Source organism: Tilletiaria anomala (genome assembly GCF_000711695.1).
Source record: "Tilletiaria anomala UBC 951 chromosome Unknown K437scaffold_54, whole genome shotgun sequence".
In the NCBI taxonomy this organism is placed as follows: Eukaryota; Fungi; Basidiomycota; class Exobasidiomycetes; order Georgefischeriales; family Tilletiariaceae; genus Tilletiaria; species Tilletiaria anomala.
The window spans coordinates 23170-35236 of record NW_013546968.1 but is presented as its reverse complement, the minus strand read 5'-3'; the positions used below and the strand labels follow the sequence as shown (position 1 = coordinate 35236).

The 12067-nt window shown below is 53.8% G+C and overlaps 3 protein-coding genes across 3 annotated transcripts; all 3 read right to left on the bottom strand.

The window, feature by feature from the left end:
* Positions 1-583: 583 nt before the first annotated feature.
* On the bottom strand, positions 584-3383 carry K437DRAFT_141150 (subtilisin-like protein). Its single transcript, XM_013387204.1, has 6 exons — positions 2198-3383; positions 1878-2123; positions 1658-1808; positions 1093-1586; positions 913-1018; positions 584-817 (listed from the first exon to the last, which is right to left on the bottom strand). The coding sequence occupies exons 1-6, from the start codon at positions 3113-3115 to the stop codon at positions 753-755; spliced, it is 1980 nt and encodes a 659-aa protein (XP_013242658.1). The 5' UTR covers positions 3116-3383; the 3' UTR covers positions 584-752.
* A 771-nt stretch (positions 3384-4154) lies between these two features.
* K437DRAFT_247959 (uncharacterized protein) lies at positions 4155-5370 on the bottom strand. The gene is made up of 2 exons (XM_013387203.1): positions 4988-5370; positions 4155-4919 (listed from the first exon to the last, which is right to left on the bottom strand). The coding sequence occupies exons 1-2, from the start codon at positions 5250-5252 to the stop codon at positions 4267-4269; spliced, it is 918 nt and encodes a 305-aa protein (XP_013242657.1). The 5' UTR covers positions 5253-5370; the 3' UTR covers positions 4155-4266.
* Positions 5371-6296: 926 nt separating this feature from the next.
* On the bottom strand, positions 6297-8291 carry K437DRAFT_257155 (uncharacterized protein). Its single transcript, XM_013387202.1, has one exon. The coding sequence runs from the start codon at positions 7893-7895 to the stop codon at positions 6432-6434; it is 1464 nt and encodes a 487-aa protein (XP_013242656.1). The 5' UTR covers positions 7896-8291; the 3' UTR covers positions 6297-6431.
* Positions 8292-12067: the final 3776 nt, after the last annotated feature.

The following is a 12067-nucleotide window of genomic DNA, read 5'->3' as shown; positions in this document are numbered from 1 at the left end:
TGTATACTGGAGTCAACCAGAGAATCACACACTGTGTGAGCGCACACACACCAACAGGCACTGCGCGGCAGTCCCATCCACTGAGTGAAGTGAGTGTCCTCAGAGGTCCTGCTCACTGCTACGCCCTCTGTGGCTATGCTGCGCTTCTGCCCGAGTTTACAACTTCTTGACGTTGGCGGCATCAACCCTGTTGACAATACCAACCCTATTCTCCACAGTCCACAGGGCAGACAGCTTACTATCGCCCTTTCCATCTTCACCTGCTCCTCTCTCACAGAGATTGCAGGCTTCCGTAGGCGCTTAACATACACGACATGGTGCCCCGCGCTTCCTGGCTGCGAGGCGAGGCTCGTGTTGACGTCACTTGTTCGGTATGGTATTGCTGACGAGGATCTGGAATGATGTCGCCCTGCATACGACAATCTGCACCGTGCGCTCATAATCACATGGTGCTCGACCGTATGATGGATACGTGCCTGGCGGATCGCAACCTTTGTGGATGGCAGGACAGTAGCACCAGGATCAGGTGTGTCAAGCTGTACAACTGCATAGTCATGATCATAGTCATAGCATGGGGAATTGGTCTCTATCTTACAATGCATCGCTTCCATTGCGGAGCATACTGCAATACTGTACACATGTTAGCGTACTTTCTGATATTATATTAGCCACATTATGCGAGGAAGCGAAATTGTGTCGCGCAACACACTTTGCAAATGCGATGTGCTCAAAGACACGTCACTCTGTACGCATTAGTTTGCGTGGAATCGCTCGCGGAGCACGGTGAAGACGGGTGAGCCAACACCGGTCGAGGGATCTGTAGTGCCACGGGAAGAACGGGGGAAGTAGCGCCAGTGATGAGCAACCACAGTCTGTGAGAATTAGAAACCTACCGGGGCATGTCGTACTCACCCCATCCCTTGGTAGCAGGGAATCCAGTGGAATGCAGAGGCGAACCGACGGGAAAGCGGTTGTCCTCTGCCTGCGTGGGGAGGTTAGTGCATCCGAACGAGCCGCCCTGATCGCATTGAGTAGACGGAATGTTCAGTTCGCATGGAACCTCGGATAGTTTCTGCCTACGTGCGAGCTTACCTTCAATATATCGGTGAATCCGCGTGAGTCGCGGTACAGCGCCGGGTTGAGCCAGCCGAGCGTGCCGAGGCCTTTCCGACGGCGCGCATCATTCAGCAGCGCAATATTAGACGCAATGGTCGGTGCGCTGGCCGACGTGCCGGAAACGGTGAGATTCTGGCCATTTTGCACGATGGCATAAGCGTATCCTTGAGCTGATAGGTCCGGATAAGCTCTGCCGGATCGATTATAATTGCCCTCTGCGGGAGGGGTCGATGCAACGTCTCGGGCAAAGTACTCCGTCACAGCGCTGTGCTGCCAAGTAGGCACTTTAAAATAGTTGCTGAAGCCAGCCCCGCCATAGTAGCCTGCGAGATCTTGGCCGACGGCTACTTCTGGTGCAAATTTCTGCAATGCGCCGACGCTCGTCACAAAAGCACAGCCGCTCGGGTAAGTTGGGGTAAATTCTGGGCAGGTATTTGTTCCTTCGGGGGGCCCTTGCGTTCCAGCAACGCCTGAAGGAAATGGCTTGGGTCAGCATGGTTCTTGCGACGTCCGAAATGCGGTGTAGGGTGAAGAAACTCACCATTGTCGCCACTTGAGTAGATAAGGGTTGTGCCTAGAGCTGAGAGCTTCATGCTAGAGTCGCACAGGAGCTGCGCTTGATCCAGTGTCATGCCTGTCTCGTCGGCACCGTAGCTCGTTGAGACGACGCGGGGGCGGTCGGTATGGTCGAACTGAGCAGCGCGCGGTATATATCGTGGTCAGCAGCGCTCCGCAACCCCAAGCTACCTTACTCTACCCACCTTGTCAATAAAATCTTGGGTAGCAATCTGAAAGACATCGCCTTGGGTGAGATACGTACCGACATCTTGGAAAGCAGCCTTGAGCGGCCAGATCTGAGAGACCACGGTCTCGACATCCAGCATCGCTTCGAGACCTGGGTTCTGTTCGAGATTAATAGCTTCCCTGCTGCTTCGAATGGGCAACAGGACATCCGCCGCCTCTGGACGATATATCTTGAGGAATTCGGTGAGATCCGCTTGCGAAACCTGCAAAATGATAAAGGAGTGGAAAGTTAGCGCATAGCTGGAAAGGTTTAAGGAATGGCCATCTCGAGGCTCACAGATTGATCAATGTAGCCCATAATGGCAACATCTTCACCTGCTTGATGAGGCTGGGGCTTGTAGAGATCATTTTTGTAAAGACTTCGAAGGCAGGCGGGCGTCACTGCAGTGAGACTGCATGCTGAGGGAGCCGCGATTGACTCCGTGTACGATTTTTGAGCTCTGTGCGATGTACGCTCAGCGGCCGAGCCACGACGCATGGTCGTGTGATGGCGCTTCGCTCCTACCAATGTAGACACGCGGCTGCCGGCGGGCCGACTTTCGAGCGAGTCGGGTTCGGCGACGGCGGGCACGCCCTCAGGTAGCATTGGGCGAACATTGGTCGTCATGGCCTTGACATTCATGAACACATTGAAGGGTGAGATGGTGGTCACTGTGCCTTTCAGTGATGCAGGGATGGTGTACGTCAGCGTGCGAGCCACCTCGTGCTGGCCTTTGAGGCTGTAGTCAAAGAATTGGGCGTCAAAAAGCTGTGCAATGCGGCCCAAAGTGACCCCTTGCACAGTGACTCTGTCTTTGAACTTCGAGTATTTGATCTGGCCGTCTTTAATGCCAGCGGCGGAGAGGAAATCGCGGACCGCATTCAAGCTGGGCTCCGAAGGCATGGCAAAGGCCTTGAGCTCGTCCTCACTGAGCCAGGGCATGCCTCCGTTGGGCCCATCGTGGCTCTCGGAGATAGCGAGCATTTTTTTCTCTAACCCTGAGACGTCAGAAGACTGGATCGCCATAGTAAAAGTCATGAGGCCGTTGGTGTTACTAGGCTCTCCCTGCTGCCAGGCCGGGTCGATCCGAGGGGGAGGCTGCATTACTTGTCCATCTATAAGAGACAAAACGTCCAAGGTGCCAGGGAGTGCAGCAGCATGGTGTGCGATAGCAAGAGCCAGCGTGACAGACGCAAGTAGCTGAAGTCGGACCATTATGGGATATCTTGCGGGCGGTCGCTCGAAATCAATCTTACCTTGAGATGTGGTCAGCGGTCGAAGGCAAAGCTGAAGGACAACGTGGACGAGAAGCCGAGGCGGATGACATCAAGGTCGAATGAACTTAAGGTGAATGTCAAGACTACGGCACTCTGTCGTGGTCTTTTATACGTCAGGTCTGGCCAGACCCTAGGTAGGCAATGTTCACAAAAAACGCTTTGCATCGATGCTTGTTGGTCGCAAGTCTATTGGGAGAAGAAACCCCACCTCCGAGCGACTTTGGATCAGCGTGGCGCGGTCAATCAGTTCAAGTTGCCTCAAGGTGTAGTCAGTAAGCCGACGAGTCTCAGTTGCATAAGCTGTTGGATGTGATTTTCCGGTAATCAATTAGGGTCGTCGAAGCAGTGAGCACCCGCGCGCGAGGACGATAAAGATTGAATTCTCAAGGCGCCAGTGTCGGTTTGCATATCACATTGAGATCCACACTGGCAAGGTAGGTATTTGTGCAGAAGCTGCTAATTTCGGTAAGTTGATTCATGGAACCAGATGGATGATTGATGGGACCGTTAGGGACGTTGGAGTTCTGTGGAGAGTGGTTCTGAGATGTTGAAGTTGTGGTTGCGCACCCTGCGAGATCTTCGGAGGAGCGCGCCGGCGCCTATCGGTAATCGGCCACAGTGAGACTGTGCCACCATCAAGCCAACACCAGCAGCACCAGTCGTCACATCACAATATCAACGTGAACGGCCTTTTCGCCTTCCTCTCGCCAAGAATACGACCCGATCAGACCGCTCTTTCTTCGACCTGCAGTCGGCCGAATGAGCATCTGCTGTCTATATATGAAACAACCGCTACGACATTTGTACACCGAGGTGCTCAGGCAAAGAAGCAAGCACTGAGCCAAGCTGAGAGGCGCACCCGGATGCATGTGTTGAGGACTTTCCGCGCGGAGTGCAGTTCCACTATACAAGAGCAATATCTACCAGGTACTAAGGATGCCTTCGCACGAAGTCTTTGAAGTTAACCGCACGTCAACCCAGGTCCTGGAGACAGACCTGATGCGTGCAAATAGGAGCATGAAAGGTATTGCAAGAAGAAACAAAGGCATTGCACGAAGATACAACTGCATACAAGGGGCTCTGTGCCACTCATTTCTTGCCCTTGGCCTTCGATTTCGAGATCGGTGTCCCGGCTCGCGCTTGCCTGCCACCCACGCTCATCCATGCCAAGTCTTCTTCCCCGAACCGCCCATCGGCTGCCTGTGCGCTGCCAGACCTTGCGCCAGACGATGGCAATGATGCAGGGATAGCCTCCTCTGCGAAGCGTCGCCTAAAGCGACCGAGCCTGCCGACTTCCGCCTCGGACCCATCGCCCTGGCCATTACCACGCTTCTCCGACGCAGGGTTCCACAGCGGGTGGTTGGTGACGTCACGTGTCAGACGAGTGACATGTCGTGGCGAGGTGGTGTGCATCTGAATCGATGAACCGTCCGAGAGAATCATCGTTGTTGGGAAGTGAGGGACAGGCGAGGGGACAGAGCTTGAAGAAGCCTTAGCCGCATACAGCCTGCTCGAGCTGAACGTTCGCTGTTGCGGTAACGCATGACGTGAGGATGTGGAGAAGTCCAGCGCTCGAGAAGACGCGGAAAGCAGTTGAGCTGGCGATGCGTGACTGAATGCTCGGGTCTGGGAGCTTCGGCACGACGGGCCCTTGCTAGTCGCCAGAGACTCTAATTGCTGCTTACGTGCCTGCTTTACCGATTCATTTGATCCAAGCTCGGTGTCTGCTGTGAATCGCAAGCCTGCAAGACAAGCTCGGTCAATGTTCTGTAGTGTGCAAAACGCCCTGCACATGAGCGTGTCGACTCACTGTAAGCGCCAGTCTCGGGGTGCATTGTTCCTTGCACAACGTTCCGCCTCAGCAGCATAATGACATCCTCCCACTCCTGTAGCTTGGCTTCCACAGCCTTAGCCCCATCGCTGGCGAGTTGCTGAGGTCCCTTGAAGGAGGTCTTGATCTTGTCTTGCCAGGCTGAAATGACCCGCTGGTCCCCAGCGAACGTGGTCTGGCCAGCTTTGAGTAGACGCCGATAAAGCGAAAGGGCCCGCACTTTTTGGGCTTGAGTGAGCGACATCTGAGATTTCACTGAGATGCAGCTCTCCTGGGTGTAACATTCGATTCACTAGGGTGAGCTATATAGGGAGTTATATGTTTAATGGATGTGGTCAAGACATTAGAAACGAGAAGGCGATGAGACGTCCTATTCCCTGATGTTCGCTTTCTGGAGGCAAAATCCAAATGATCATATATTTTCTGTAAGAGGCACTTTTCTCGGCCGAGACAGCACCTCGATGGCCGTGTCAATCCTATGAGGCGTAAGTCAAACAGGTTGAGCTTCGAAGCTTCGGGGTTCTCTTTATCATTATCACCTGGCCTCGCTTACTGAATGCCCTGTCCTCGGTCCTCTCCACTGTCCGCATAGCATACGATTCGGCAATGCGAGTCTGATGCACATAAAACTTGTCTCTGTCATGATTTTCATCCATGTTGGCTGCAGCGCTGGTCATGTGTGAGGCTAGTTGCAACCACAACGACGCGCCTTGCGTTGCGTTGCGGACATGTGGTGTTCCTGCATGGTCAAGTTGCGAACGCATCGGACGCTTTGGACAGGACGCCTCACAGCAACGCTCAGTGGATCATCCACAGCTCGACAATAATGTCTGCAGAGTTCGCATGGTGAAATGTGGTGCTGGCGAAGCCACACTATCAAACTGTGACAGGCCTGTACATACCTCATGGACCGTGCACGCTGAAAGTCACTTTGCTGCATCCCGACAACATACCATTCTATGCGGCTATGATGACAGAAAATGGTACCAAATCTTCGTCAAGGCCCTTGCCATATCAGCGTCGGCTGATGTGTTGCAATAGCAGGGTGCTTTTTAGCCAGTCCAGACTTGTAGAGCAAAAGCGGAACCTTTCGCAGCCTTATGGCATTGCGAACTAATACTTGTCAAACGAGATCACACCATTCCCTGCTGCAATGTCTCAAAATTTCTGCCAATGGACGTCGCCGGGCTCGGATATTCTACTAGCAGCGACTGTACTGATCAGCGGTGAGCAGCGCACGATGCGTGATTTCGAAACGAACAGGCGAACACAGCAATTTGTTGAACAAGTCATTCTTTCCCCTCCAGGAATGATAAGTACACATCTCGCATATTGTTTCCTTCTTGAGTTCAAGTTGGCCGTAGTTCTCATTATGGACTGTGCTAAAGCTAGACTCGTCATGGTCAGATATTTGCAAGGGGCTCTACAGCACGCTGTTGGCGAGAATGACGGCAAAGGCGGCAGTCACGACCGGCTTGAAGCCAGTCGAATTGAGAAGGTCTGAGACAGCACCGCTCTTCTTTGTAGTCTTGATGTGGGGCGTTGCAAGAATGGTGGCCGACTTGGAAGCGTCGTGATCAGCTTCCTTCTTGTCGGCCTTGGTCTTCTCCTTCAGAGCCGCCTCTTCAACCTTGAGGTTCTTCTCGCCTTCCTGCACCTTGATGGCCTTGTCCTTGGCGTGCTTAACGTCGTCGTGGGCCTTCTGCTTTTCTTCCGGCTTCTTGGCCTTCTTGAGGTCCTCCTTTGCCTTCTGGAGTTCGTGCTTGGCCTCCTCCTTTTGGTGCTTGAGCTCGACGCGGGTCTTGCTCAGGTGCTCTTCCTTCTTCTTGTCATTGTGCAAGGCCGTGGAGCTTGTGGAAGTGGCCTTGGCGGCAGACAGTGAGGACGACGACGAAGATGACGAAGAAGACGAAGACGAAGAAGACGACGAAGAAGACAAGGTCGAGTTGTGCGAGGTGCTTGACTCGGAGATCTTGACTTCCTTGTTGTTGATATAGACCGTCTTGCCGGGGATAGGCTTAGTGGAGCCTTTGTCGTCTGAGGCATAGCACTTGCCGTCAATGACAATGCGAGTGCTGCAGCACTTGCCATGGACCTTGATACCATCGCAGTGACCGTGGGTGGCGGTGGGCATGGCGATCGTCGAGTGAGACTTGGTGACCGAGGCGGCGTAGGCCGAGTGGGATGCGCGAGCCGAAGACAGGGACGAGGACACGGATGACATCTTTTCAGACAGGTTGGTGCGCTGCTTGTCGAGCTTGGACTTCAAGTCGGCGCGGAACTTCTCGGCATCCCAGACAGGAGCAGGGGTGGGTGTGGCCTTGGCGGCCGAAGATGTGGTTGAGGTCGCACTGTGGCTACTGGAAGAGCTTGACGACGAAGTCGAAGTTGACGACGCAGTCGAAGTTGACGACGCAGTCGAAGTTGACGACGAAGTCGAAGTTGACGACGAACTCCAGGTTGACGACGAACTCGAGGTTGACGACGAACTCGAGCTGGATGACGAACTCGAGCTGGATGACGTCGATTCGGCCTTAGCGTCGGCAGGAGTAGACTTGTGCTTGTGGTGCTTGTGGTGCTTGTAGTTGTCGCTAGACTTTGTGCTCGGTGACGGTGTGGCAATAGAGCTAGAGTCAGAGGATGATGAAGCCACATCATCCCGGGCGAAGATGATACCAGCGCGGGCCGCGGGCATCTCCCAGGTGTTGCGAGGCTGGGTGATATCACGGCGAGCCCAGCTATCGTAGTTCCAATCGCTGCTCGTATCGATGTTGCGGGTGGCCAGCGGCGTGACGCGGGCCTCGGCAACAGTGACAGATGCAGCGCTGACGGACAGAGAGGCCGTGGCGACAGCGCCGATGAGAGCGTAGAGCGAGATCTTGGTCATGGTGCGAAAATGGCGGTTGGACAGACGGTCAGCACAGTGATGAAATGAGAGTGTCGATAGTGGTGGAAGCAGACCAGCTGTTCCGTATCGAAGTCGAAAAGTGGATAAACAGGAAGTGGAGGATTGGCAGTGTATCGAACACTCGCTTGAGGACGAAGGAACCTGGGGGAGATGGTTTGTAGCCAGCTACAGGGAGAGAAGGGGAAGGAAGAAGTTTGGGCAAGCAAGGCCGCCTGCTCGGGTTCTTATACCTCTTTGACACCTGTGCGCCCCTCATTTTGCCTTTCTTTTGCGGATCGAACATCTTTCATCGGAAGGGGCTCCCATCCTCCGAGGGTGCGCGGCGTCAAACCAGCAGGTGGCACCAAATTTGTCTTCTATCAAACCTTGGAAGCGGCGACTGGAGAGCCTAGTGTATAGAAGAGCGGGAATTCGCTTCCTTTCTGCCCGGAAATGGAAGTACACAGTACGCATGCCCTATGGTGACTGACTGTCTGACACCAGCGCCCGCTCAGAAAAAAAAGGCACCTGAGCGCTGGAGCCAAGGACACTATATTCAGAAGCTGGCAGAGTGACGCAATGCCCCGCTGACTGCGGTACTTCCTAGCCTCAGATAGGCTCCACCCGGAAGCGGTGCACGCTGAAAAAGCTCGGATGCTCCGAAAGTGACACCACCCGCTATGCGTTACGCCAGTGTCGTTGTGCGACCTGCGCTATCGGATTGTTGAAGGGCCGAGGCCGTCCCTCCTCATGGCCTCACGGCCTCTCACCGCTTTCAGAAATTGACTCTCGCCTTACCTGCCTCGCTAGATGGCAGTTCTGGAGAGCAAGTCGCACATCTTATCACCAGACCTCCAGTCGTGCCAGGCCTCGCCCTGGTGCCAGTTGTCGTCAATTGTCGACTCATTGGTACAACACAGTTTTTTCGCATTCATGAGACCAAGGTACACAAACCACAGCCGCCAAGCACGTTCAACATGAGATAGTTATCGGGAATTCAGGCTGGAGATTCTCCCAAGGAGAAGGTCCGCATGCGGCCTGAGCCCAAAGTCGAGACGCCATCGCGTACGACGAGCAGTCTTCGTTTGTCCCTTTCCGAGAGCGACGTTCGCCACAGCATTGGTTGTCCGCCTGGAACCGCGTGCCTGCGACACATGTTACTGTGTAGTGTGTGGACTGTGGCCCAGTTCATTTGTGCTCGTGCGCCCACAGGCGCCTGCTCCTTGACCGTATGGCCCGCGAACGGGCGGGTCAAGGCGCCTTGGAGTTCAGTTTTGGCGTGACGTCGCGCCGCATGCGCTACAGGTTTACAGGACCATGAACTTTATCGATGATAATGTAGTGAGTGATGTGGGGCCTGTTCGAGGAAAGCGTCGGCACCCGGCGATGATGATGAGAGCGCGTCATTGTTAAGAGCCAAAGGAGGAGCTAAGTGATTACTAAACATACATGAATATAGTGAGTGAATGGTGGATGATGACTCCTGAAGCGTGAAGATTGACCATTGTACACCTGTTTGCGCTTCAGCTCCCGGTGCTCCAGAGCCCCAAAATACTTTTCTAGGCATTCAGATTTAGACTTCGAATTCAGCTGCAACACTACTTCGAATCTCAGAGCTTCACATGCACCAGTCTGCAGATGCGGCATTTCATGTGATGCGAGAATTTGGGAACAGTGCGGCTATGTTCTAAAGGCTCTCCAGGCCGGCATCAGCGCTGACAGACTCCAGCATATGAGTAGCGCACAGGCGCTTTGAAGCTGCCAGACAGATTAGATCGTCAAATGCGACAAGAACATTCGGACAGGTCAGCGGATATGTTTCCATCGTTGTAGTTCTGTGTCGAGTCATCCTTCCACAATCTCGAAGTCTGGATGGCACTAAAACAGGCAGACTCGACCACGCCGGCGTTCTACTTCAGCTCGAATTCTGCAGCAGCCGCAGCTAGCACCTGTCTGGGAAATGGTACAGCCAAGATCAGACGAAGTGTATTTGCATTCCCTGTCGTCCGCGTAGTCCGTTCGAAAACCACGATGGCCGGAGATGGATGCTGTATAAGAGGCCCTCTTTGATTCCAGATGCCACTCTTTCCATTGCTTACTACTTGCTGGGGCGCTCTGGCGGCTGTCCTTGCCACTAGCTACGGCTACGATTCGCGAGGAATGTTCTCAATGGGCACGGCACCAGCCAGTGCCTCGAGTATGAGCGACGGACTTGAGTGGTGTAGCTTTGAAGGCTCATTGAATGAATGCTATTCGCGATACAGCAACGATTTTGAGCGGTTTATCCAACAAGCTTGTGAGCATCACAATTACTGTACGTCATACTCCTTCTTCGTCGCCTGGAGGCGCTGGATTTCGCAATCATGGTTCCAAGTGGCCAATACCGTTGAAGAAGAGGATGATCTACATATGTTTTCAGATGACTACCCTTTCACTGGTCCCGGGTTGCAAGCCTCGAGCCGCTCCAAAGGACAAGACGGCTCTGTGGGAGATTTGCTCCCCGAAAACGATCGGCTGCTACCTTCAAGGTTCCCTCGAGGTAAGCCGGGGTTGAAGATATTCCATCGCTAGGTTGCAGAAGCTAAAATAAGTTCATGTATCATGCGTCTGCGACTCACGTCATCGACAATGGACGAAGGAAGACTGCGGATATGCATCCATTCCATTGAGTCAGTCGACCTTGTTGCGAGCCGAAATGCCTCCATGTTGGCACCTGTGCCCCTGCAGACCCTTGTCTGAGTACCATGAGTGGACGATGTTCAGTTCCTGGCTCAGCGCTTCGGATGATGCTTAATCTGACGAAGTCATTCATGGCTTTATGGCCGATAGTTGCCCACTTCACTCGTGCTCGAATTCATTGCTTCAATGAGCTGTAACAAGCCTCGCGATCCGGTTGTGCATCGTTTCGAGAGACGATCGTATTGCATCTCTGTCTTTATTTGATCTGCTGAGCGCCTTGGCGGATGGCTGAGCAGCCACGCACCTAATTGTATCAGACGCCTGCCCCTGTCGCATCAGTGTTGAGCAAGGGCTGTTTGCGCGTTCGCCAAGTTGAATAGCAGCTATTCATTTTCGAAGTACATATTCTCAGAGGACTATTGCAACGGATCAAAGCCCGAGGCGCATGACAATGATGGCCACACTCGGGAGACACGGCGTCTCCTTAATCCCGCAAGACGTGCACGTCGTTTGCTGTCACCTTGAAACGATATGACGCTCTTCAGTCTTCTGGTCTTATAGGGAACCCGACCACAAGACGAGAGGAGACATGGGCTTCAAAGACCGTCCGCAGTCCATTTCGCGCACATTGATTCTGATTTGATACATGTCTTCTGCATCTGGCAGTGCGCTGCGCGTTAGTGGCCGCTAAGTACGAATGAATTCCGTGTACATGCATTTCCCCAGACCATACGGCACAATAGAGACGACAGGCAAAAGGGCGAGCGAAAAAGCGAAAGACGGCGGAACTGCTGCGCGACGCACGAAAAGAGAGGCTGGAGTATGTAGTTGCTTGCTTGGCCGCCGTGCACTAACAGCTTCTCTACTCAGCGTGCGCCTGTAGACTGGAGAGAAGCAGAGAGGGGAGAGGGGATCACCCGCAAGGAGCTCCTGACACTGCACTGCACACACACACACATTGCACACATCCCTTTCCTCTGCTGCGACCCCGATCCAACTACTCCGGCCGGGGCCATTGACAAGATCGTCATCAACATCGTTGCCTCAAGCATAACACAGCAGGCTTCAAGCGCGGCTGGAAGAGAGGCTCGAATTGTTGGTCGCTGCAAGGCCGCCGTCTGGTCGCTGGGCGTCCGCAAGTTCACCCGCCCGCTTTCCTCTCCTTTTCCCTTTCTCGCTCGCTGGTGTCAACGCACGTTGGTTGCTACGCCCTTACCAGGCTCAGAACTACTTGACGTGCTGCTCTGGATTGCGCCTACTGGTGCATTTCTGGTCGATTGCGAAGCCCACATTCCTTGTGTCTGTGGCGAGGACGGCGGACATTGATCCACTGCAGCAAAGAGGGTTGCAAGTTTTGATACACTTGCCTCTCGTCAGAGCAAACAAAGTCACTCCGCTTCGTCTTCGCGAGTGGCAGCCCCGCAAACATGTCTGGTGAGTGTCAAACGACTCTTCTTGTGACAGCCATTATGTCGCTTCTGATGGAGGGAAAC